The sequence below is a fragment of the Gopherus flavomarginatus genome, chromosome 5 (assembly GCF_025201925.1).
Source record: "Gopherus flavomarginatus isolate rGopFla2 chromosome 5, rGopFla2.mat.asm, whole genome shotgun sequence".
NCBI lineage: Eukaryota > Metazoa > Chordata > Testudines > Testudinidae > Gopherus > Gopherus flavomarginatus.
In genome coordinates this window covers 55102573-55126108 of record NC_066621.1, presented here as the reverse complement: position 1 = coordinate 55126108, position 23536 = coordinate 55102573, and the positions used below count along the sequence as shown (strand labels likewise).

The 23536-nt window shown below is 44.2% G+C and overlaps 1 protein-coding gene across 3 annotated transcripts in view; it reads left to right on the top strand.

Moving 5' to 3' along the window:
• Positions 1-23536, top strand: part of NUCB2 (nucleobindin 2) — a 56536-nt gene that overhangs the window by 15453 nt on the left and 17547 nt on the right. For all 3 annotated transcript variants that reach the window (XM_050955822.1, XM_050955823.1, XM_050955824.1), the window contains 6 exons: positions 2758-2865; positions 4267-4393; positions 12372-12475; positions 15628-15813; positions 16569-16659; positions 23102-23160. In XM_050955822.1, coding sequence (XP_050811779.1) covers positions 2758-2865; positions 4267-4393; positions 12372-12475; positions 15628-15813; positions 16569-16659; positions 23102-23160 — 675 coding nt within the window. The remainder of the gene's footprint in view (positions 1-2757; positions 2866-4266; positions 4394-12371; positions 12476-15627; positions 15814-16568; positions 16660-23101; positions 23161-23536) is intronic.

The window sequence follows — 23536 nt, the reverse complement described above, 5'->3', positions numbered from 1 at the left end:
CTAGCTGGCTAGGCTCCTCTAGATTGTTCCCTTTGCCCCAAACTCACAGGGGAAAACACAATGGATGTTACTATAGGTTGCTGCCATACAAACTTTTGCTGGCTTGATGTGAACAAGCTTCACCCTCTTGGGGCAGCTCCAGCTAGTGAGCACCCAGCAATTCTGTTCCAATGGCCCTGTGTGAATGGTCCTGTACTTCCTGTAAATTACCCCAATATCTGCATGAGTCTTAGGCCTGGTCTACACTACGCGTTTATACCGATTTTAGCAGCGTAAAACTGATTTAACACTGCATCCGTCCACACAACGAGGCCCTTTATATCGATATAAAGGGCTCTTTAAACCAGTTTCTGTACTCCTCCCCGATGAGAGGAGTAGTGCTGAAATCAGTATTACCATATCGGATTAGGGTTAGCGTGGCCGCAAATCGACGGTATTGGCCTCCAGGCGGTATCCCACACAGTGCACCACTGTGTCCGCTCTGGAAAGCGATCTGAACTCAGATGCACTGGCCAGGTAGACAGGAAAAGCCCTGTGAACTTTTGAATTGCATTTCCTGTTTGCCCAGCGTGGAGCTCTGATCAGCACGGGTGGCGATGCAGTCCCAAATCCAAAAAGAGCTCCAGCATGGATTGTATGGGAGATACTGGATCTGATCGCTGTATGGGGAGACAAATCTGTTCTATCAGAGCTCCGTTACAGAATACGAAATGCCAAAGCATTTGAAAAAAATCTCCAGGCTATGATACAGAGTCCACACCACAGTGCTGTGTGACAAGCATAATGGAAAGCCAAAGAATCAAATGGATGCTCATTGAGGAAGTGGGGGGGGACTGAGGACTCCAGCTATCCCACAGTCCCTGCAGTCTCCAAAAAGCATTTGCATTCTTGGCTGAGCTCCCAATGCCTGTAGGATCAAACACATTGTCCGGGGTGGTTCAGGGTATATCTCGTCAATTTACTGCCCCTCCCCCCCCGTAAAAAAAAAAGGGAAAAAATCGTTTCTTGACTTTTTTCAGTGTCACCATATGTCTACTGCATGCTGCTGGTAGACACGGTGCTGGGGCAATGAACAGCAGCATCCTCTCCCTTCCCTTCCCCGGTGGCAGACGGTACAGTGTAGTAGGACTGGTAGCCGTCGTCATCATCAGCCCGTGAGTGCTCCTGGCTGTCCTCAGGTGAGGTCGGCCAGGGGTGCCTGGGTAAAAATAGGAATGACTCCCGGTTATTCCTAGCAGATGGTACAGAATGGCTGGTAACTGTCCTCATCATAGCAACTGGGGGCTGAACTCCATCAGCCCCCCCTTTCATGTCTAAAGAAAAGATTCTGTGCTGCGTGGACTATCATAGCAGCTGGAGGCTGCCTCCCCCTCATTTTATCTCACTAAAAAGTCAGTGTTTCTTATTCCTGCATTCTTTATTACTTCATCACACAAATGGGGGGACCCTGCAATGGTAGCCCAGAAGGGTTGGGGGAGGAGGGAAGCAACGGGTGGGGTTGTTGCAGGGGCACCCCCTAGAATGGCATGCAGCTCATCATTTCTGTGGGATCTGACACGGAGCGGCTGTGCTCTCTGATACACTGGTTCTCTAGTACACTTGCCCCATATTCTAGGCAGGACTGACTATTTTTAGATACAACATAAAGGAGGGAATGACCCGGGGGGTCATTTTTATCTTTGCGCCCCCGGCCGACCTCAGCGAAGGTCAGCCAGGAGCACCCATGACAGCAGCAGATGATACAGAACGACTGATAACCGTCTCTGCTACCTTGCAAAGGCAAATGAATGCTGCTGTGTAGCGCTGCAGTATCGCCTCTGTCAGCAGCATCCAGTACACATACGGTGACAGTGACAAAAGGCAAAACGGGCTCCATGGTTGCCATGCTATTGCGTCTGCCAGTGCAATCCAGGGAAAAAGGGCACGAAATGATTGTCTGCCGTTGCTTTCACGGAGGAAGGAATGAGTGACGACATTTACCCAGAATCACCTGCGACACTTTTTGCACCATCATGCATTGGGATCTCAACCCAGAATTCCAATGAGCGGAGGCGACTGCGGGTACTATGGGATAGCGACCCACAATGCAACGCTCCAGAAATCGACACTAGCCTCAGTACATGGACGCACACCACCGAATTATTGTGCTTTGCGTGGCCACGTGCATTCGACTTTATACAATCTGTTTTACAAAACCAGTTTATGTAAAATCGGAATAATCCTGTAGTGTAGACGTACCCTTGGAGGTAGATATCGGGTTATGGGGGCCAAACTTGTGGCGGCTGCTTCTATCAGGATGGGAATGAAGTGGCACATTATGCTCCCTAAAAAAAGAATTCCTATTAAACTCAGCAAGTGGAAACTCAAGGAGATAATCTCCTGTAGGGGAAAATGTTCTGAATTGTCGTCTATTTGTCTATCAAGTAAATTACAGATTTAAAAAAAAAACAAATTTCAATGTACATGATAGGCCCCAAATGTGCATGATGTGCGTTCTTAAATCTCTCTCTGCCTTTATTCCTTTGTCAACTTCTAGAACAAAAAGGGAACAGAGCAAACTAGTTTGTGTTTGATAATTGTGCAAACCAACCAAAGCAAAGAAATTCATATCTTATTGCTGATATACCGAGTCGGTGCATTCTGCTCAATACTACTGATGTTTGAGATTGTGTGTGCAGAGATTAAATCTTTGCATTTATATTAAAATAAAACATTTGGAGGCATTTTTTTCCTAATCTCAAACTTCTTTTCCTAAAGGATACTGGGCTTTATTATGATGAATATCTCAAGCAAGTGATAGATGTCCTAGAAACAGATAAACATTTCAGAGAGAAACTTCAGACTGCTGATATAGAGGAAATAAAGGTATGTGCAAAGATCAATAGAATTTAATCAAGATGAGTTTAGACAGCTACAATGATATAGTTTCATATTCTTCTATTAGTCTTAATTTTTATTTAGTATTGCCTTTACTTTTTCATTAGCTTACGCAATTTAAATTAGATTCTTTAAAGAGTTCTTTATCTCTGCAGCTACAGGCCAGATATCCTGTTTTTTGAAGAAACTGTACCATATCAGTCTCCCAAGAGGTTTTAATTTGCTACCTAACTACTAATAAAACAATTAGATTCAATCTTGCTTTTGGAAAACATTTATTAGCGTTCTCCTGCAAAATGGAAAGCAAGGCCTTAAGAATTCTTTAGAATTCTTTGGAATTCAGAAGGAACAGCACAAAGTTCATTAACGTCAAAATGGCTCTTCGCATAGCTCTCACTTTGTTGCCTGCCAAGTGATTCAGAGCAATACTGAGCCAATGGCAGAGAGGCTTCTCTGCCCTCCCAGGTGGAAGCCATGTGCCACATGTGAATTTAATGACATGGAAACAAGTGGGGGAAGTAGAGAAACACAAAAAAGCCTGATCCTGAAGCCCCTGGGAATTGAGAACAACACACTGTGTTCAAGTTTTGTGATAAAGGTGGCAGTGTTTGGGAAGAATAAAGACTGAGCTGTGGTTCTCTTCTCTTCCCAGCACCCCTACTTCTGGTACCACTCCAACCACCATCTTCGTGTCCTGTTCTCTCCTGCTGTTGCCACCCTAGGTTATGTTCACTCCTCCTCCACCCTTCTCCAGTCCCCAGGTCCAGCTGGCTGCTCCAAATTCTCTCTTCTCCACAGTCTCACCTTAAGAGCACTAAGCTTTCTTTCATTCCTCTTGCATTACCTTTGATGTAAAGCTCTGCTGCTGCTAGGGTCTGACAGCTTACGTATCCACTCCATTCCTGGCAAAGCCCCTGGGAGTTGGTCTCAGTTTTCAGGTGTTGCTGAACATTCTTACAGCACCCTTAGGTGGCTGCTGCTGTGCCGATTCCTCTTTCAGCAAGAGTTTGGCACCCACATCACTCTGTTGATCTGCAGTTCTCTGTGGACCACATGATAACAGCTGATTTACAGAATGGTCACTTCTCACTTCTGAAGAGATCTTTAAATACAGATACACAGCTGTGCTTCAGGGTCTTGGTTTAATTATGGTATTTGGAGCATCAAATTTTGTTTTTTTTTAAAGGAAGCTTAAAGAGTCTTTCAGTGAGTGCCCTGCCCCAATTTCTATTTTTCATAAATTTACAAAGTTAATATTCTCTTCAAACAATGTGTGAGATACTTATGATGTTTATAAGGTCTTCAGAATGGCAATTACAGCCCACGTGTGGTGGGCATCTGAAAACTACAACACGATTGTCTTTATAGATCACTTATTTATTTTAACAGAGTGGAAAGCTAAGCAAAGAGCTAGACTTAGTAAGCCATCATGTGAGAACAAGGCTGGATGAACTGAAAAGACAAGAAGTGGCAAGGTTAAGAATGCTAATCAAAGCTAAAATGGATTCCTTTCAAGGTAAGAATACGAAGCAGAATTCACACAGAATTAACAGATTGGTCTTTATCAGATAGGTGCCTGGAATCCACCAATTTTGTTCTCCTCACTGGCTCCTATCAGCAATAGGAATGGTTAAACTGAGTTGGAATGGTAAGAGGGTCCCCGTTTTATACTCCTGAGATGGAAAGTCTTTCCCATTGGAGCTCTTCCACTGTGTATGAATAATTAAATATTCACTGGGACAGAGAGGAAAAGAGAAAGATAAAGACTCTGTAGCCTGGTGGCTTAGACATTTCCTGGGATGCAGGAAACCCATGTTGCACTCTCTACTCCAGTGAACCATTTGGCTGCTGCTTATACCAGGTTGGGGTCACATCAACAGCCACCCGCCCTTGAGAGAGAAAGTACTAACCTGACCTGGCTTAGCTAAGGTGCTTAACTCCAGGAGCAGGTGTGTGGATGTAAATCCCAAGCACAGATAGGCACCTCCCTCCTGTCTAGAATTAGGTGTCTCACTACCTTTGAGAGCTGGTGCTTATGTCTTACCCTTCTCCTTGGCATTTCCTACTGGCTAGTTTAGGCAGCTCCCTGCTCAGCATGCTGGCTCATATGAATCACATTTTTAGGAACCTAACTCCCCCTATGCATTGTACAGGGAGCCTGGGTGCGTTACTTGGGGGTGAGAATTCCATTGGGTGCCAGGGTGCCTAAAAATTAGGCATTGGACTCCTACGTCCCTTTGTGGATTTAGCACAATCTAATTTTTTTTTTAGAAGGTGTTTGGAACAGGTTTTTTTAACTGGTTGACTAGCTCAAAAGTGGTTGTCTTTCTTTCTACCTCCTCCTTACCAGAAATTAATTTTATAGTCTTATAAGAAACATGAGAAACTCAGCTCAAAGGATTTTTGTTGTTGTTGCAGTTCTAAGCATCAGAAACAGGGACTTGGAATTAAAGTGTCTTCTTGTCCATAATTATAGCATTGCTAATGCTACACTGCAATCTAGGCAGTAGGCCTTTATATTTAGAAACAAAGTATACAAGTTTCCAGTGCCTACAGTTACTGCTAGCTTGCTTGGCAGGGGGTACTGCCTTGTCTCTTTGCCCAACGCTGCATGATTTAATTCTAATATGCAAAATATAAATTAAAAAAAAAAAAGACAACCACGGAGACTTGATGCAGACCTTTTACTGGAGGTTTCTTTCTGAGAAGAATTGTATTCACAAGCATAAAGTTTCTAATGGTGATGCTAAGAATCTCTTCCAAAATGTTCTGCTTAGGTTTTTTTGTTTTTTTTTTTTTTAAGTGGACGGTGTAATTTTTCTGTGCAGATTTATCAGTGCAGTAGGGGCCTGATCCAATTCCTTATCAAGTCAGCGGAAAGACTCCTATTTATTTCAGTGGGAAATGAATCATAACTTAAGTTTGTATTCTTGCAGTGTTCTGCCACCCTGCTGTGGCACTGAAACACTGCCAATGAGCTTAGTGTGGGGATGGAGGGTAGATTGAGGGAGTCGGGCCTCGGTAATGCCAGGAGAAAGCCAAAAGAAGGGGGAAGGACTGTATTTTTACTGTTTTTAGTGGAGTGCTTATTCCCAGTCGTGGATTAGCCACTGGGCCAATGAGGCCGCAGAAAAATGGGCGCCTCCGCATCAGTGCCATAACAAGGGCAAGGCGAGTGAGGCACTTGCCTCAGGCACAGAAGGTGAGGGGCACAGAAAGTCTCTCCTTTGGCGGCAATTCAGCGGCAAGTCCTTGTCTCCAAGAGGGACTTAGGGATCCGCCGCCGAATTGCCACTGGCCGCCGGCAAGGTAGAGGGGCGGCATGTCCGGCTCTTCGGCAGAAATTCGGCGGCGGGTCCCCTAATCCCTCTCAGAGGGAAGGACCTGCCGCCAAATTGCTGCCAAAGAATGGCAGCAATTCGGCGGCAGGTCCTTCCCTTCTAGAGGAACCTGCTGCCGAAGAGCCAAACATGCCGCCCCTGTCCCTTGCCTCGGGCGCAAAAATCCCTAGTTGTGGCTCTGCCCCACACCTCCAACTCGTTCTGCCCACCTGGCAACCCTGTCAGGGAGCCCGTGCCCAGACTCCACTCCTCACTGCAGCGCTGGCTGGGCAGAGCAGGGCATCTCCCCACACCAGCACCCCACTCCCTGGAAAGAGCACTGGGAGGGATGCGGGGGAGGGGGAGACTGCAGGTGGGAGGGGTTGGGAGGGACCCCCACTTGCTCTGGCCCAGGGGACCTACAAAACCCTAATCTGCCCCTGGCTATTCCAGTATGGCCATGATCCCTGATTGGGACCTCTGGGTGCTATGTCCTACAATTAGTAGATAATAAAATTGGCCTCTGTCTTCTGTGCTTTTCTTTTTTGTTTAAAAAAAAAGAACAGTCCAGAGAGCACAGCCCACTACATAGCCTCTCCAGAGGAATAAACGGCTTGCTTCACATATGAACACAAAGACTCATAGTTCATCTCAGACTCAAATGTAGGCAGATTTTCCCCTGAAGTTGTGATGAAGCTCACAATGATCTAATTAAGGACAACTAGTACGGATGGTACAGTGGATGGTAACTTTATGTAGCTGAAAATTTCATTGTAATGCCTCATTGTGGTGGGTTGGTTCACAGAAACCCTCTTTGGTATTGCCACCTGATGTGCTGAGACTACGTCTGAGCCCGTTTTCCCTGGCAGCTTGGGACTTCAGTGCCTTGCCTGGTTGTTCCAGACACATTAGCCTGCTACAAATACAGACCCAGGTCTGAACCACATGCCCCAAAAGCTGCAGGCTTAACTGAAAACAGCTTAAGTAGTGTTCCTGTCTCCAGCACTCAGATGCCCAACTGCCAGTGGGGTCCAAATAAATCCATAAAGCTTATACAGGGTAAACTCATAAGATGTTCGCCCTCCATAATACTGATAGAGAGAGATGCACAGCTGTTTGCACCCCAGGTATTAATACATACTCTGGGTTAATGAGCAAGTAAAAAGTGATTAATACAAAAAGTAGGATTTAAGTGGTTCCAAGTAATAACAGACAGAACGAAGTAAATCACCAAACAAAATAAAATAAAACATTCAAGTCTAAGTCTATTACAGTAATAAACTGAATACAGATGAAACCTCACCCTCAGAGATGTTCCAGTAAGCTTCTTTGACAGACTAGCCTTCTCCTGGTCTGGGCCCAATCCTTTCCCCGGTACAGTCCTTGTTCCAGCTCAGGTGGTAGCTAGGGGATTTCTTATGATTGCAGCCCCCTTTGTTCCGTTCCACACCCTTATCTCTCTTTTGTACAAGGCAGGAATCCTTTGTCCCTCTCTGGGTTCCCACCCCTCCTTCTAAATGTAAAAGCACCAGATTTAAGATGGATTCCAGTTCAGGTGACATGATCATCTGTCACTGTAAGACTTCATTACCCATTTGCCAGCACACATGTATATAGGAAGACTTACAAATAAACAGAGCCATATACAACCAATTGTCCAGGTTAATGGGAGCCATCAAGTTTCCAAGCCACCATTAATGGCCCACACTTTGCATAATTACAAAAGGACCTCAATTATATTTTGTGTTTCTAGTTTCAGATCCAAGAATGATACATTTATACAAATATGATGACCACACTCAGTAGATTATAAGCTTTGTAATGATACATTACAAGAGACCTTTTGCATTAAGCATATTCCAGTTACATATTCACACTCTAGCATATTTTCATAAAATCATAGAGTGCAATGTCACACCCATGAACCCACGCTATCTCAGAAGATCAGCATTATTGTATTTAGTAGCTTGTACTCACTCAAACTAAATCCTCAGACTGCAGATGTATGTATGCACAGTGGTCACATTTTTCAAATTTGGATGCCACTGACTTCAGTGGGAGCTGCAGGCATGTAGCATTTCTTTTATTTAGATCTCTAACTTTAGGTATCCAGGTTTGAAAAATTTGACCAGTGTGCCTAACTTTAATAACCTGATTTTCAGAAGTGCTGAGCACGCACAAATTCCACCAAAATCAATAAGAACTGCAGGTGCTCAGCCATGCAACACCACGCCTGGCATCCAGATGCCTAAGCTCCCTCCTCCCACAGCCCCCTGCACAAATCATCATAGGCACCTAACACTTAGGGCAAGTCTATACTACCACGCTCCATTGGTGCGGCTGCACTGCTGTAGCACGTCTGGTGAATATGGGCTATGCTCAGAGGAGAGCGCTCTTCCCGTTGGCATAATTAGTGCACCTCCATGAGAGTCAGAAGCTATGTTGGTGGGAGAGCGTCTCCCGCCAACATAGCCCTGATGTGGACAGCTCTTAAGTCAACCTAACTGATGTTGCTCAAGGAGGTGTCTTTCATACCCCTGAGCAACACAAGTTACAGCAATGTAAGCGGGAATGGAGACTGGCTCTAAGAGGAGTTGCAGCAGAGAATCCCAAGCAAAAGGAGGCACGGCCCTGGAACCCAGACTGAGGTGCCTATCTCCAAGCGAGGGGTGGGGCTTAGCACACATCCTTTGGCTTGGCATCTCCTTGACTAGTTTAGGTGAGGTGCCCCCTAGTGACTGGCTTTTGTGAATTCCATTCTGAGGCGCTTATCTCTCTTTGTTCATTGTATAGAGAGCTTAGGTGTTGAACTCAGCCATTGTGAATCCCAGTGATTTTCTAGGTGCATAAATTCCTTTGTGAATCTAGTCCTTAACTCCCAGACTTAGGTGCCTAAATCTCATTTTTAGGCACCATTATGATCCACAAAACTCCCTGTTGGCTGCCGCCAAATGCTGTAGGTGCCTAAACACTCAACACTTAAGTTTTCTGAGGCACCTATAGTTCTGTCTCCGAGCATGCATACTGCTGCCTCATTCAAGGCACCAGGGTACCATTTCCCACCCAAGCCTCATTGCAATACATGAACTAGGGGAAGATAAGCATTCATCCGCTTATTTTACTGCAGGGCTAGATTGGCTAGGTGTGCTCAGAGGTCACCTATCAGATTGGGTTGCAGTTGTAGTTGTGGTGCTAACACTGTCTAGGTTAAAACTTTTAGTCCTGTGTCTCACCTGGGATGTAGGAGACAGGTTTGGTTCCCACTTCAGGCACAGTGATTGAAGCAGGGGTACTGCACTCTGGATCTCCCACCTTCCAAATGGATGTTCTAATCACCAAGCTATAAAGTCATTTTCTTTCTCTCTAGCCCAGCAACTAAGTATTTATGCACAGTGGAACAGCTTCAACGGGAGATACTGAGTGAGCCCACACCAGAATATCCTGAAGCTCAGTGGTTAGAGCTCTCAGAGGTGTGGAAGATCCCTATTCAAATCTTCTGTTCACCACTCCATGGGGGAGGGGAGACGATTGAAGTTGGGTCTCTCACATCCCAGGTGAGGGCTCTAACCACTGGGCTAAAAATTATATGGTCATCACCTCTTCCTCCTCCTTTTCTGTCAGTTTTGTGTGGAGTGAGGTAGGTGCTTAAGCTGCCTGACTCCAGAAGAGGGGTTTGCAGTTGTGGATTGCAGGCAGAGTTAGGTTCCTACCTGCAGCCTGGATTTAGGTGCCTATCTTCAAGAGTGGAGTGGCTTAGTAAACCTCCTTCTCTAAGGTATTTCCAACTGGCTAGTTTACATGGGAAGCTGCCTAGCTTGCTGGCTTTTTTTGGATCACATTCTTAGATGCCTCTCTCCCCCCATTCACTGTATAGGGAGCCTAGGCTCCCTAACTCAGGCTTTCTGGATCACAGTATTGTATGTGACTTTATGAGCACCAAAATTTAAGCATGGCAATGCTGAGCCTCACAATGCCAAAATCCCTTTGTGGCTCTGGGCCTTTGTGCCTGCTAGGGAGTGGTAGAGCATATTGTCCTTTAGCTATTCCCCACTCCTCCTCTGCCATTGATTATAGCTGACTTTATGCCACCTGATGATTCCCTGAGATGCCCTGTCAGGGCAGCTTTCTGGCTGCTTTACACTGCCAGAGAGAAAGTCAGAGAAAATCAATGATTAATAAAAGTCTTATCAGCATGAGTTTGGGATGGGCATGATACTCCCATGTCTAGCCCTAGAAGGTCTTGAGATATTGAGCCTTAAAACACTCATACAGGATAGAATATTTTCTATGCTACCCATCAGATTAGTGTGGGGGAGAGTTCAACAGTTGTGTGTATGTGGAAATTAGGACATATTTCTCTGACAGCATGTCTGAAAAAGAACAAGTGTCTGTTTGTTTGAAGCTGCTCCGAGATTTGATTGTTAGCAGTGGTCCTGGAAGAGACGAATTAGCACACAGCTGGAGCAGTCAAAGACCATTATCTTTTTTTGCTATTCATATTACATGTGTAATAGCATATTCATATTACATATTACATACATATAGCATATTCATATTACATATGTAATATGAATATGCGCCACACAGACACAATGGAGTCCACATAACAATGTTTACTAACTGCATACAAAATGCAAGACCTAACTACATATATACAATACATATTTGGCAAGGTTCTGGTGGTTTCTGTAACGTGGAAGAAAGTCGGGGCCTCTTAGGGACTCACACTATTTAAATTCCTATACCCTACAGAATCTATGTGCTAAACTTTATGTATCATATGGCCTGCAGTTTATCACAATGCTATCATCATTACATACATGGCATCTCTGTGCCTCAGTTGCCCATCCATAAAATGTGAGTGACAGTACTTCTTTACCTCATAGAATAAATACAATACAGATTGTGAGGTGCTTATACTACAGTAATAAGGTACCATGTCCCCCAGCTGGATGTATTTTTACAGCATTTTATTTTCAAATGATCCAATAAGAATCTTTTGTGTGGTTTAGCATTAATGTGGAAAGATAAACTCTAATATTGCACTTTTAAAAATGCTTTATAAAACAGTGATTCATCAGAGAATGTATTTAGGCACAAGTGATCTCACAGTGGAGGAATGGTAGTTGAAATATGCACTGGTCACTGTTTGCTGGCATGTGATGAAAAAAAAATAGAGCACAGATGTGACAAGATTATCTTTAGCTTACTAAAGGGTAATAAGTTGAAGGAGACTGTCCTACAATCTCCTATACAGATCAAACATTTCCTTTTTTTTGTTCAGCCATCTTGACAAGCTGCCCAATTAAAAAAATTGATAGACTTCTAGAATCACTGGACATGACCATCATGCCTAACTTTAACAGAACAGATGCTGTTCAACGTAATATTGGTCTAGAGCATTATATGGGTGTATCGACCAAAATCACAGTAGCATATGGAAAACTCTGGTAGCATAGAAGTGTTTGATGCTATTGCTATATTTGCATGTTTTATATTGTTGGAAGCAGCCCCTACAGAAGGGAGGGGGAAATGTTTGCAGCACCTTATTTGGACACAGGGCCTGACTCCCTACTGCCTTGCACCTTGTAGTCAGTACAAAAGGAATCTAAACTTCTGCCATTCTGATTTGGTATTGTTCCACATCCACTTTGGCCAGGTAAAGGTGATTTTCAAGGTATAAGGTGGAGTCGTCAGCCCTAAGACCCTAGTTCAGCTGGATGATGCTGGTCAGCAGTTTGGCACTTCAACTGACCCCCTCACAACTACAAAATCAGCTGTTTTATTTATATGCTCATTTGCAGGAACTAGTAGTGCAGTGTCTATTCTGGATTGTGAAGCTTGAAATACTTGTGATATCTGCTTTAATTTCTGCATGTTAAAATTACAGTGTAAAAATGCAGTACTCCATCTTGGTAGGAGGAGTGCCTGTGCAAATTGCTAGAGGCTCAGTGAAGCTCACCAATCTTCCTTAAGCAATGCTAGTCTAGAAATGTTGCTATTCTTTCAAATTGCAAATACCTATCCAGTCCCTAAGGAGCCTCAAATTATTTGTATATCACAGGCTTGTGTTTGAAAACTTTTAACTTCCAGAACTCTCTCCTTCAAACTTGTTTGATATGTTTTGTGTTCAAAATAATGTTTTAAAAACATATTTTTACCTTGTTCTTTCAGACACTGGCATAGACCATCAAGCTCTCCTTAAACAGTTTGAACACCTCAACCACCAGAATCCTGACACGTTTGAATCTAAAGATTTAGATATGTTGATCAAAGCAGTGAGTGTTAGATATAAAGTATTGTAGATGTTCACTTGCTATGATTGCTCATGTATTTCTCTGCAAGAAAGCAAATCCTTTTACTTTATCTATACCAATCTTCTGTAAATACCACACAGATCTTAATCTTAGAGGAACTTAGTTGGCTCCATTGTGTATTGGAAAACTTCTATTCCATTGACATGTGTTCACCACAGAACCTGTTAATTCTTCAAGTAACATCTTGTAGCATTCTCATTCTTGTGCTGGTGTGAGCAGCTTTGGAAACAGAACATGACTTGTCAAGGGCATGTAAATTCAGTTCAGTTTTGATAGAAGGGTATTATGCCTGTAGAATATTTACAAAGTATATTTTTATACCTAAATTACTTTCATCTTGTCACATAATGAGTTTAATATAAAGCAGGGATCGGTAACCTTTGGCATACGGACCGCTAGCGTAAGCCCCCTGGCAGGCCGGGCCAGTTTGTTTACCTGCCGTGTCTGCAGGTTCGGCTGATCGCAGCTCCCACTGGCCGCAGTTCGCTGCCCCAGGCCAATGGGGGCTGCGGAGAGTGGTGCAGGCCGAGGAATGTGCTGGCCGCTGCTTTCCGCCACCCACATTGGCCTGGAACAGCAAACCACAACCGGTGGGAGCTACGATCAGCCGAACCTGTGGACATGGCAGGTAAACAAAGCGGCCTGGCCCACCAGGGCATTGCTGATCCCTGATATAAGGTAACAATTTCTCCTTTCAAAATGGCCATATAGATTTCTTGTGTATGGCAAGCTGCAATACCACAACACAATTGAATTTCAGATATCAATACTAAAAGTTGCTTAATAGGCAGTTAGTGGGTCTGGTAGAGATTAAGTAAATATCAATCACAGGTGTGGTTGTTGCTCAGCTGACATATCAGTGAGATGCAGTTTGGCTGAGAGTGCAGCATGGCTTTTTTCAATAGTGAAAAATTATGCTTCTCATGGAAAGATAGATTTTAACCTCAGGTATGCAGCACGTAGCACTGTACATCTGATATTAGAAGCTGGTTGACTGTTTTTGCACAGAGAATTTGGCGAGTTAAAATGCTCCTTCTAATTTACTCTTAAACTTTCCAAAAATCTTACCAGTTAGGAGCATCATTTCAGAAAAATTCTAGTTGGTAGGGAGAGAGGGAAGTTCTTAACTAGCAGTTCTTTCTGTTCATAAACCATTCCACCTTTGTCTGCTTTCATTTACCAGCTGGAACTACACAATTTAAGGGATACCTTAGGGGGCCATTTCCGCTATAATTGTTTTTAAAAATGTGGGGAATTTTGGAGATGAACTCTAAATAATTGGAGAGGCAGTATCAGGTGAATCTGAACATCCTTTAGGGGACAGCATGAGAAAGCTGAACTTCCTTTAATACTATTAAATACATTAACATCAAAAACTGAAAACTAATCAGCTGCAAACTGCTTCCAAGCATAAGCAAGTCTGCATTAACTAACCCCCCATAAGGGTATGTCTGGACTGGGCATGTGGTCCTGTTTCAACTCTAATTGGCAATCAGTTCATTCAGATTAATTTACATGATTGTAAATGTAAGTCTGGACAGTCCACAAACACAGAATTGTAGGACTAGAAGAGACCTTGAGAGGTCATCTAGTGCAATCCCCTGCACTCCTGGTAGGACTAAGCATTACCTAGATCATCCCTGACATGTGACTCCATGTTTGTTCACTACGGTAAACCATAGATATTTGTATCCTGGAGCAAACACCGGGAGTGATAACAGTAGCATTTACTATTTTAAAATGGATTAAGCTGATTCATAATAAAGCACTCTTATTCGAGAGTAAATGTCCACATGTGAAGTTAATCAGGAAATAGCTATTTGAGAATAATTTTCCACATAGATGAGCCTTAACATAGACTTTCAAATATTATCCATTTTCACTCACAGGATTTAAAGTAATCTGTCGTTACAGGTTAAGGGATCGATTGTAGAGTTGCTATGAACCCTGAGCAAGGGACACCGGAGAGTCTTATAGACTTTAAGGCCAGAAGGGACCATCATGATCATCTAGTCTCCCCTCCTGCACATCACAGGCCATAGAACCCCACCGAGCCACTCCTGCAATAGGCCCATAACCTCTGGCTGAGTTACTGAAGTTCTAAAATCTTGATGTAAAGACTCCAAGTTACAGAGAATCCACAATTTACTCTAATTCATACCATCAAGTGACCTGTCCCCCATACTACAGAAGAGGGTACAAAGCCCCCAAGGTCTCTGCCAGTCTGACCTGTGGGAAAATTCTTTCCCAACCCCAAATATGGCGATCAGTTAGACCCTGAACATGTGGGCAAGACCCATTAGCCAGACACCTGGGAAAGAATTGTCTGTAGTAACTCAGAGCCGTCCCCATCTAATGCCCCATCTCCGGCCATAGGAGTTATTTGCTAATGGGTCTCATCATACCATATCCTCCTTAAATTTATCAAGCTCAATCTACAAACCAGTTAGTTTTTTCACCCCTCTCTACTCCTGTTGAAAGGCTGTTCCAGCACTACAATCCTCTGATGTTAGAGACCTTTGTCTAATTTCAAGCCTATACTTGCTGAGGGCCAGTTTATATCCATTTGTTCTTGTGCCAACATTAACCCTTAGCTTAAAATAACTCCTCTCCCTCCCAGGTGTTAAATCCTCTGATGTTTGGTACATGCTACTTCTTAGGTCCTGGAGAAAGTGCACTGTGCTAGCCTTGTACCTGGTGCATCTTATTTCCCTCACCATGCCAGTTCAGCTGCACTGGCTGAAACGTGTGGGGAGAAAGAAGTCGAAACTGTGTCTATTCTCCAGTTCCTGCCCATCTGTGTGGGATGGAGAGTAATGGCCCTATGTACAACGTGGGTTGCCTACAGAGGAGAGTAAGGGTGCATTACTTCCTCCTCTTAAACCAATGCATGGGTATGGAATGCAACTCAGTTGATTCCTAGAATATTAAATTATGCGAAAGTGATTGCTTTTGCTGAACAAGTAGAGTGGGGAGAGGCGGCTATTACACTACACTCTGTTGAAAGATGATCCCCAATTAGTTTACCTCGCGTTTGGCAAAGCAATGGCAATATGGCCAGTCATTCACACTTCTAAGCAATACAGTCTTTTCAGCATAAACATTTCCTGTAGGCTACAAGTGACCTGGAAAACTATGACAAGACACGCCACGATGAATTTAAGAAATACGAGATGATGAAGGAACATGAAAGGAGAGAATATTTAAAAACACTGAATGAAGAGAAGAGACGGGAAGAGGAATCCAAATATGAGGAGATGAAGAAAAAGCATGGAGACCATCCCAAAATCAATCATCCTGTAAGGATACAGTGTTTACACATTTCTTATCCTGCTAGAGAAAGCTTTGCATACTAAAGGGCAACGGCTTATAACAAAACGGGCCCAGATAACACCTTGTTCATTCACATATGATCAGCATTAAAATGGGGAATGAAGACTAATACTCTGTGGATGGGATTTTCAAAAGGCTCAAACTCTGCTCCCTTTGAAATCAGTGAGAGTTTTACCACTGAGTTCGATGGAAAGAGAGAAACCAGTGCTGGGTGCTTTAGAAAACTCTACCCTAGATGCCTGTTATCTTTGTGTGTTTGGTATACAGTAATGTGATATACTGGCAAAATGCTTGCTCATAAAGACACCAGAGATTATTCAGGATTATTCTGCACCATCCATGTTTAGATTGCAAATCCCAACATTACAGCTACCTTCCCTTTAGGCAAGAAGAGTAGACTGAAATCCACTTTAGACATAGTTCCTAAATGAGGGGCTGTGCAAAGCCATTCCAGGGGTTCCTTTTCCCCAGAGTCAGAGAATGCTGCCTCATGGTACCCTCAACCCCTCTGCCTTGTGACAACATAGAGCCTGACTCAGAACCCATTGAAGTCAATGAAAGAAGACTGTCATTGATTTCTGTGGGCTTTAGATCAGGCCTATAAAGCAGGGCCATTCCAAAGGTTTTTGAAAAGCCTTTTTGAGAAACTTTAACTCCAGTTTAGGGCAATAAAATTACATGTCATTACTTTGAGTGATTTCTATTTTTAACCAATCTACAGGGAAGCAAAGACCAACTGAAAGAGGTGTGGGAGGAGTCGGATGGGCTGGATCCTAATGACTTCAATCCAAAGACATTTTTCAAGTTACACGGTAAGAGATTAGATTTAGTTTAAAAAAAGGTGTAAGTCAATTGATTCTTGCATTATCTATTTGTTTAGAAGATGTTATCGTTTGTTGGGAAAAATCTGGTCACACAAGCTATTTGGATGAGTCCAGAAGAACAAAAAGGAGTAAACCAGCAGTTTTGTCAAGTTCAAACTGTTCATGCAAGAGCACTTACCACATTGGGTGAATGTACTATTGTACTGCTACACTCTCAAGTAGAGCAATGTAAAAATTCAACAGTGTAAGGGAGTCGACTCACCCCTGCAGTGCCTCCTGCTGGTCATCAGCTCTTCCAGCATCCTGGAGCACCCCCTGCAGGCTGGTGTTCTGCTGCCGCTGGCCCCCCATATCCCTCCCAGGACCCCAGTGTCCCTTTCTCTGGGTTGCTGCCCACCTGGTAGTACCCCCACACTCTGGGTCTCCCCACCCAGGGGAACCCCACCCACCTCAGTGTATGGCTACTGCCAGTCACTATCTAGCCTCACTCCCTGGGGCAGACTGCAGTATACACCACTCATCACAGGCAAGGTTGGGTTGGGCCTGCTGCCTCTCTCTGTAGTTGGCTCTCTACAGCCCCAGTACTGGTCTTAGGCTCTCAGCTAGGCCTGCAGCTTGGATGATTTCCAGGATGGAGCACCCCAGCTCCTCTAGCCTTCCCCCCAGCCCTGCTCCACTTCCAGTACCCTTCTCAGCTCCCTAGCAGCCAGGCCCTTCTCTCTACAAGCAGAGAGTGACTCCTGAGCTTCTGGCTGCCCAGGCCTTATAAGACCTGGTTAGTCTGTTTGGGGCGTGGCCCCAGCTGCAGCCGCTTCCCACAATCAGCCAGGGCTTTGCTCCCTTCCCCAGTCCCAGCCCTCTCCTGGGCTGTTTCAAGCCCCAAAGGGCAGGAGCAGGTAACCACCCCGCTACAAACAGGTTATGACCCTTTGACCGCACTCCTGTCCCTGTTCTTTTATTAGTTGTCCCCCGTAATCAGTGGGTTCTGTGGTCCTGTGGGTCCTCCCCTTAGGCTGGGGGAGGATCCTTTAGCAGTGGGCGGGCTTTGCCTGCCCACTTCCCGGAAACCCAATAGGTACAAACAGGTTATGACCCTTTGACCACACTCCTGTCCCTGTTCTTTTATTAGTTGTCCCCCGTAATCAGTGGGTTCTGTGGTCCTGTGGGTCCTCCCCTTAGGCTGGGGGAGGATCCTTTAGCAGTGGGCGGGCTTTGCCTGCCCACTTCCCGGAAACCCAATAGATACAAACAGGTTATGACCCTTTGACTGCACTCCTGTCCCTGTTCTTTTATTAGTTGTCCCCCATAATCAGTGGGTTCTGTGGTTCTGTGGGTCCTCCCCTTAGGCTGGGGGAGGATCCTTTAGCAGTCCGCCCACTTCCCAGAAACCCAATAGATACAAACAGGTTATGACCCTTTGACTGCACTCCTGTTCCTGTTCTTTTATTGTCCCCCGGATTCAGTGGGTTTCTGTGGTCCTGTGGATCCTCCTCTTAGGCTAGAGGGGGATCCTTTAGCAGTGGGCGGGCTTCCGCCCGCCCGCCCACCTCCCAGATACCCAATAGATGCAAACAGGTTATGACTCTTTGACTGCACTACTGTCCCTGTTCTTTTATTAGTTGTCCCCCGAAATCAGTTGGGTTTTTGAGGTCCTGTGGATCCTCCCCTTAGGCTGGGGGCGGGATCCTTTAGCAGAGCCCGCCCACTTCCCGGAAACCCAATAGGTACAAACAGGTTATATTTTCAGAAAGAGCTCATGTATCTCCAAGAGGAGTGTAATAATTGTATGTGGTAGTAGGTTTAAAAGACACAGCTGGTTCTTCAGTTGCCAGGTAATTTTTTTTTTTAGGGGGAAAGTCTTTAGCTGTCATTTTGCCCACAAACTACGCCATCAGGATGAGCCAGAGAAGAACTGTATGAATGAACATGCAGTTCCACCATCTCAGTCTAGCTCAGTAAACAGAGTGTCAGTCGTTCTACTGCAGGATTGGGCCTAAGGGCCACATCTGGGTATGGAAATTGTATGGCGGGCTATGAATACTCACAGAATTGGGGGTTAGGGTGTGTGGGAGGAAGCAGGGGGCAAGGGCTCTGGCTGGGATTGTGGGCTCTGGGGTGGGGCTGAGGATGAGGGGTTGGAGGTACAGGAGGGTGCTCTTGGCTGGGACTGAGAGGTTTAGAGGGCAAGAGGGGGATCAGGGCTGGGGCAGGAGGTTGGAGTGCAGAAGGGGGTCAGAGGTGCAGGCTCCGGGCAGCATTTACCTCAAGGAGCTCTTGGAAGCAGCGGCATGTCCCCTTTCTGGCTCCTATGTGGTGGCACAGCCAGGCAGCTCTGCACTCTGCCCCATCTGCCGCAGGCGCCGCCCCTGCAGCTCCCATTGGCTGTGATTCCCGGCCAATAGGAGGTATGGGGGTGGCACTTGGGGTGGGGGCAGCATGCGGAGCCCCTTGGCTGCCTCTGCGCATAGGAGCCGGAGGGAGGACATGCCGCTGCTACTGGGAGTCATGCAGAGCCATGGCATGCGTGGAGTGGGGCAAGCCCCCGACCCTGCTCCCTGGCCAGAGCAGCGCAGGCCCCAGACCCCACTCCCTGGCAGGAGCTCGAGGGCTGGATTAAAACGTCTGAAGGGCTGGATGCAGCTCCTAGGCCGTAGTTTGCCCACCCCTGTTCTACCTCCAGAAAAGCACAGAGAATTGGGCTCCTTCAGGGATGGTCACGGTCCTCTAAAAAATAAATAAAGGTGCCTTTACTATTTCTGGGTTCTGCAGCTAGAACTTGAAACGGTAGCAGAGAGTTGTAAACTTTGCCCATTGATCTTAATAGGGTGTTCACATCCCTAAATCTCATCACTTAACTACTTCACTGCTGAGCTGTATGCAAAGGCACTTGGGCCTCATCTGCACAGTGGGATAATGTGCTCTATGGCAGCTGATTTCTAAAACGCATTAATGTGTTGTGCATTAATTGGTCTGTATAGACCCTGCTGGTGTATGCTGAAGGTTCTCTGGTGTGCTTTAATATAGTAGTGTTTCAGATCTTTCAATAAGTGTACAATATCTTAGTGCGCTTTAGAAATAACACTCTTGTACAGCACATTACCCCACGGTGTAGGCAGGCCCTTACTTGATGCAGCTGGATGTGCCTGGCATTGTGCTGATGGTTTAATGAAGGGCTGAACAAAAACAAATGGAGGAAACTAGGTTTGGTTTTGGTTTAGACTCACCCAGTTCACAAAGGGAAAAAAAATGCACAAGCTGAAACTAATGCCAGCTCCAGCTAAAGCAAAGAATTTCTGAACTGTCTGTCTGAGCTTTTTAAATCCTGGTTTATGAGTATATTAAAGTCCTATGCAATTTAGCCACTCTACTTCACATTCAAAAAAGTATTAGATTTTATTTCTTTTCTCCTAGGAATCTAAGTAGAGCCTATAGCTTCTTCTTCTGGGTCAGTTTCTCCAAAACAGAAATAGCCAGTTCTTCTCATTGAAAATTAACATATAAGTTCTCTGATGCAGCTAACTTAAATAGTATATAAACACTTATTTGAATTAGACCAGACATTCTCTCAACCATTAAAGTATCCAGGGCGGGCTCCAGGCACCAGCCCAGCAAGCAGGTGCTTGGGGTGGCCAAGGAGAAGGGGCGGCACGTTGGGCTTTTTGGCGGCAAAGAGGGGAGGAGGGAGGGACTTGCCGCCAAATTGCCGCCAAAGAAGAAAGCGGCTCAATGGAACTGCCGTCGATCATGATCATACCTTCCCCTGCCACCTTGGGTGGCAAAAACCCTGGAGCCAGCCCTGAAAGTATCACATAATATTCAGATTAAGAACAGATCATCACATAGCATGAGTAACCGATCCACAGTTACCAAATATTTAATAAAATTTCCTTGCCTTGCCAAACTCATGCTAAACTGGGTCCCTTCCTGAAGGATGGAGTATTTATATAGCAGTCAGCAGAATTCTGTAATTTGCTTGGAGAAACTTCCATACATTTAGCCAAACTTTTCCACAGGTTCCTGGTGGTCCGGGATATATTTACAAATCTTGCCCAAGTACAGCTACCTTTTCTCATGTTGAGCAATACCTTACTGAGAGAGTGGCCTGGGTATTCTTATTTTAGGTTTTAACCAATAAACACCAATAAAAAACACACCCTGCCCCCAAAATGAAATCAGTGTTTATCCAATAGACACAGGAAAAACACCAGAAATGATTACTTGTAGTTAAGGGTTTGTTTACATAGAGCAGTAATGCAGACTACAGGAATCTGTGTAGATCCTGACAGTGCACACCAAAGGTTTCCTAATGCACTTCAGCATAGTGCTGTTTGAAACAGTACTATGTTAAAGCACACTAGGGAACATTACAAGAGATTACAGTATATAGAAGAAGAAAGCCCTGAAAAAAACCTTTTTTGGACTTCTACGTAAAACTCAAAAATTGCTACAAATAACACTGGTCTACAATTTTTGAGAAGTTGTCTGCTTCAGAGATAAAATGTGATATTTATTATGTATTTTGATGTGCTGAATTCAGATATGACAATTAAAACAACTGATTGACTACTGTTTCTAAGATATTTAAGTTTTTACATTTTATGTCTATGTATATTGTGTAGATAATAGAGTTTTAATCATAAATTGTAAACCTAGGTCTTTTCATGTGTTTATGGTTGCTTTACATGATAATATTTCACCTGTCCTGTTTATGTAACACTTTATAAATCAGCAAAAGGGTTATATAAGTAAAATTTATTATGAAACAAAAGGCAAAAAACTATTATGTGCATAGTTTAGTCCTATTCAGTGTCTACTCGGCGCTTCTTGGCTTATCTCTTGTATTCATTAAATGGAACATCTCTTGTCACTGTCCAGCAATAGTCTGCAAGCATTGATGGGCTCCATTTGCCCTGATAGCCTGCCAGGAGATTCCGCTGCTGTAGTCTGGAGCCCAACAGCTCTGCCTTACTCTTGGGTAGTTCCAAATCCCTGACAAGGTCATTCAGTTCACCTTGTGTTATGAGGTGTGGTTCAGAGGAGGAGGATGGGAGAAAATGTGGGTCCTGTGACATTGATGGTTCAGGACCAGAAGTTTCATCCTCTTCCTCTTCCTCGTCTGACTCAAGTGAGAATGATTCTGGTGCATCAGGAACCGGCAGTCCTTCTCCGTGGGGTACTGGGCGTATAGCTGATGGAATGTTTGGATAATGCACAGTCCACTTTTTCTTCTTTGACACACCTTTCCCAACTGGAGGCACCATGCAGAAGTAACAATTGCTGGCATGATCTGTTGGCTGTCTCCAAATCATTGGCACTGCAAAAGGCATAGATTTCCTTTTCCTGTTCAACCACTGGCGAAGATTTGTTGCACAAGTGTTGCAGCATATGTTTGGGGCCCACCTCTTATCCTGATCTCCAATTTTGCAGCCAAAATAAAGGTGATAGGCTTTCTTAACCATTTATACTGCGCTTTTGTGATGCAAAGATCACTTCATCACAAACATAGCAGAAGTTATCTGCACTGTTCACACAAGTACGAGGCATCTCTGCTCACTTTGGCTAAACAGAAATGTGTCCCTTTGCAAAATCAAATAAGAGAGCACAACACTGTATGATTTCTAGAGCTGATATAGGGCAATTTGTTCAGCAGAGTGATGTAAGCTTCGTTATGATTGCATCATCCATGACTTCCAGGAATAACATGATGCAATTCATATCATGTATGATGCAATACCAGCTTCAGATTGCATCATTCATTGTTTTGCCTAAAAAGCAAGTACCGTCCAAACCCAGTCATAGATTTATTCATAGATCCAGTCAAAGATGTATTTTAGTCATTTCTGGTTTAAGTTGAGATCCCTTCCCTTTATAACTCACTTATCCTCTGCCATTCCAAAGTCAAGGGTCGTATATACTGACCCAATAGCATATCTTGAAAACTAGAGCCAATCAACAATTTTAAGCATCATTTTCGTTCTCTGTGACCCAGAATTAGTAAAGTTGGACTATATTTATTTCAGAAGCATTTTGGCTGTAGAGCAGTGTAATCCCCCCAAAATGAAAATAATAAATTCCCCCAAAAGATAGAGGGCCTAGAGCCCCATTATGACCTGTTTGGTTAGCAGTTTCTTTCAGCTTTAGATGCCTTTTAGCTTTTCTTATTTGAGAGTTAGTGTAATCCTTGCAGCCTTATCTGATCATAAGTAAATATCCAACTTGCCAGAAATCCAGTGCAGACCAACCGTGGCCTGATTTATGGTTAAGTGGCATAATCTCCATGTCATACTCTGTACTCAGCATCTTATTAGGTACAGAGGTTAATCCACTCTAGACTCTGCTGGCATCTGCTTATCTGACCCATTGTGAATTACTGTATTCATTATCTTCTGTATTTACTGAATTTATGTTTTCAATTCTTATACTTTTCTAGATGTCAATAATGATGGCTTCTTGGATGAGCAAGAATTAGAGGCCCTGTTTACTAAAGAGGTAAAAAAAAAAAAGGAACATTTCAGAGCATTCAATATATTGATGCGTCCCCTCTCTTTCTAAAGGGACATTTACTTATTTTATTTTGATTTAGACTATGAACAAGAACATATATCCCCAGGTCTGAGTGACCTTGACACTCTAAAATTATTCAGCACACCAGTGAGGGAGAGAAACAATGGTTTAGCGATTAAGGCAGAGGGCTGGGATTCAGGAGTCATGGGTTCAATATCTTGCTCTGCCACAGACTCTCATGAGCCAGTGAGCTGAGATGGGCCTCACAACATGCCCTCAGGGTTAACAAACTCAGGCTATTATGGACCAAAGCAGAGAGTGAATTCTAAAGTGTACAGCCCTTACAGAGAGCACCTTGCCA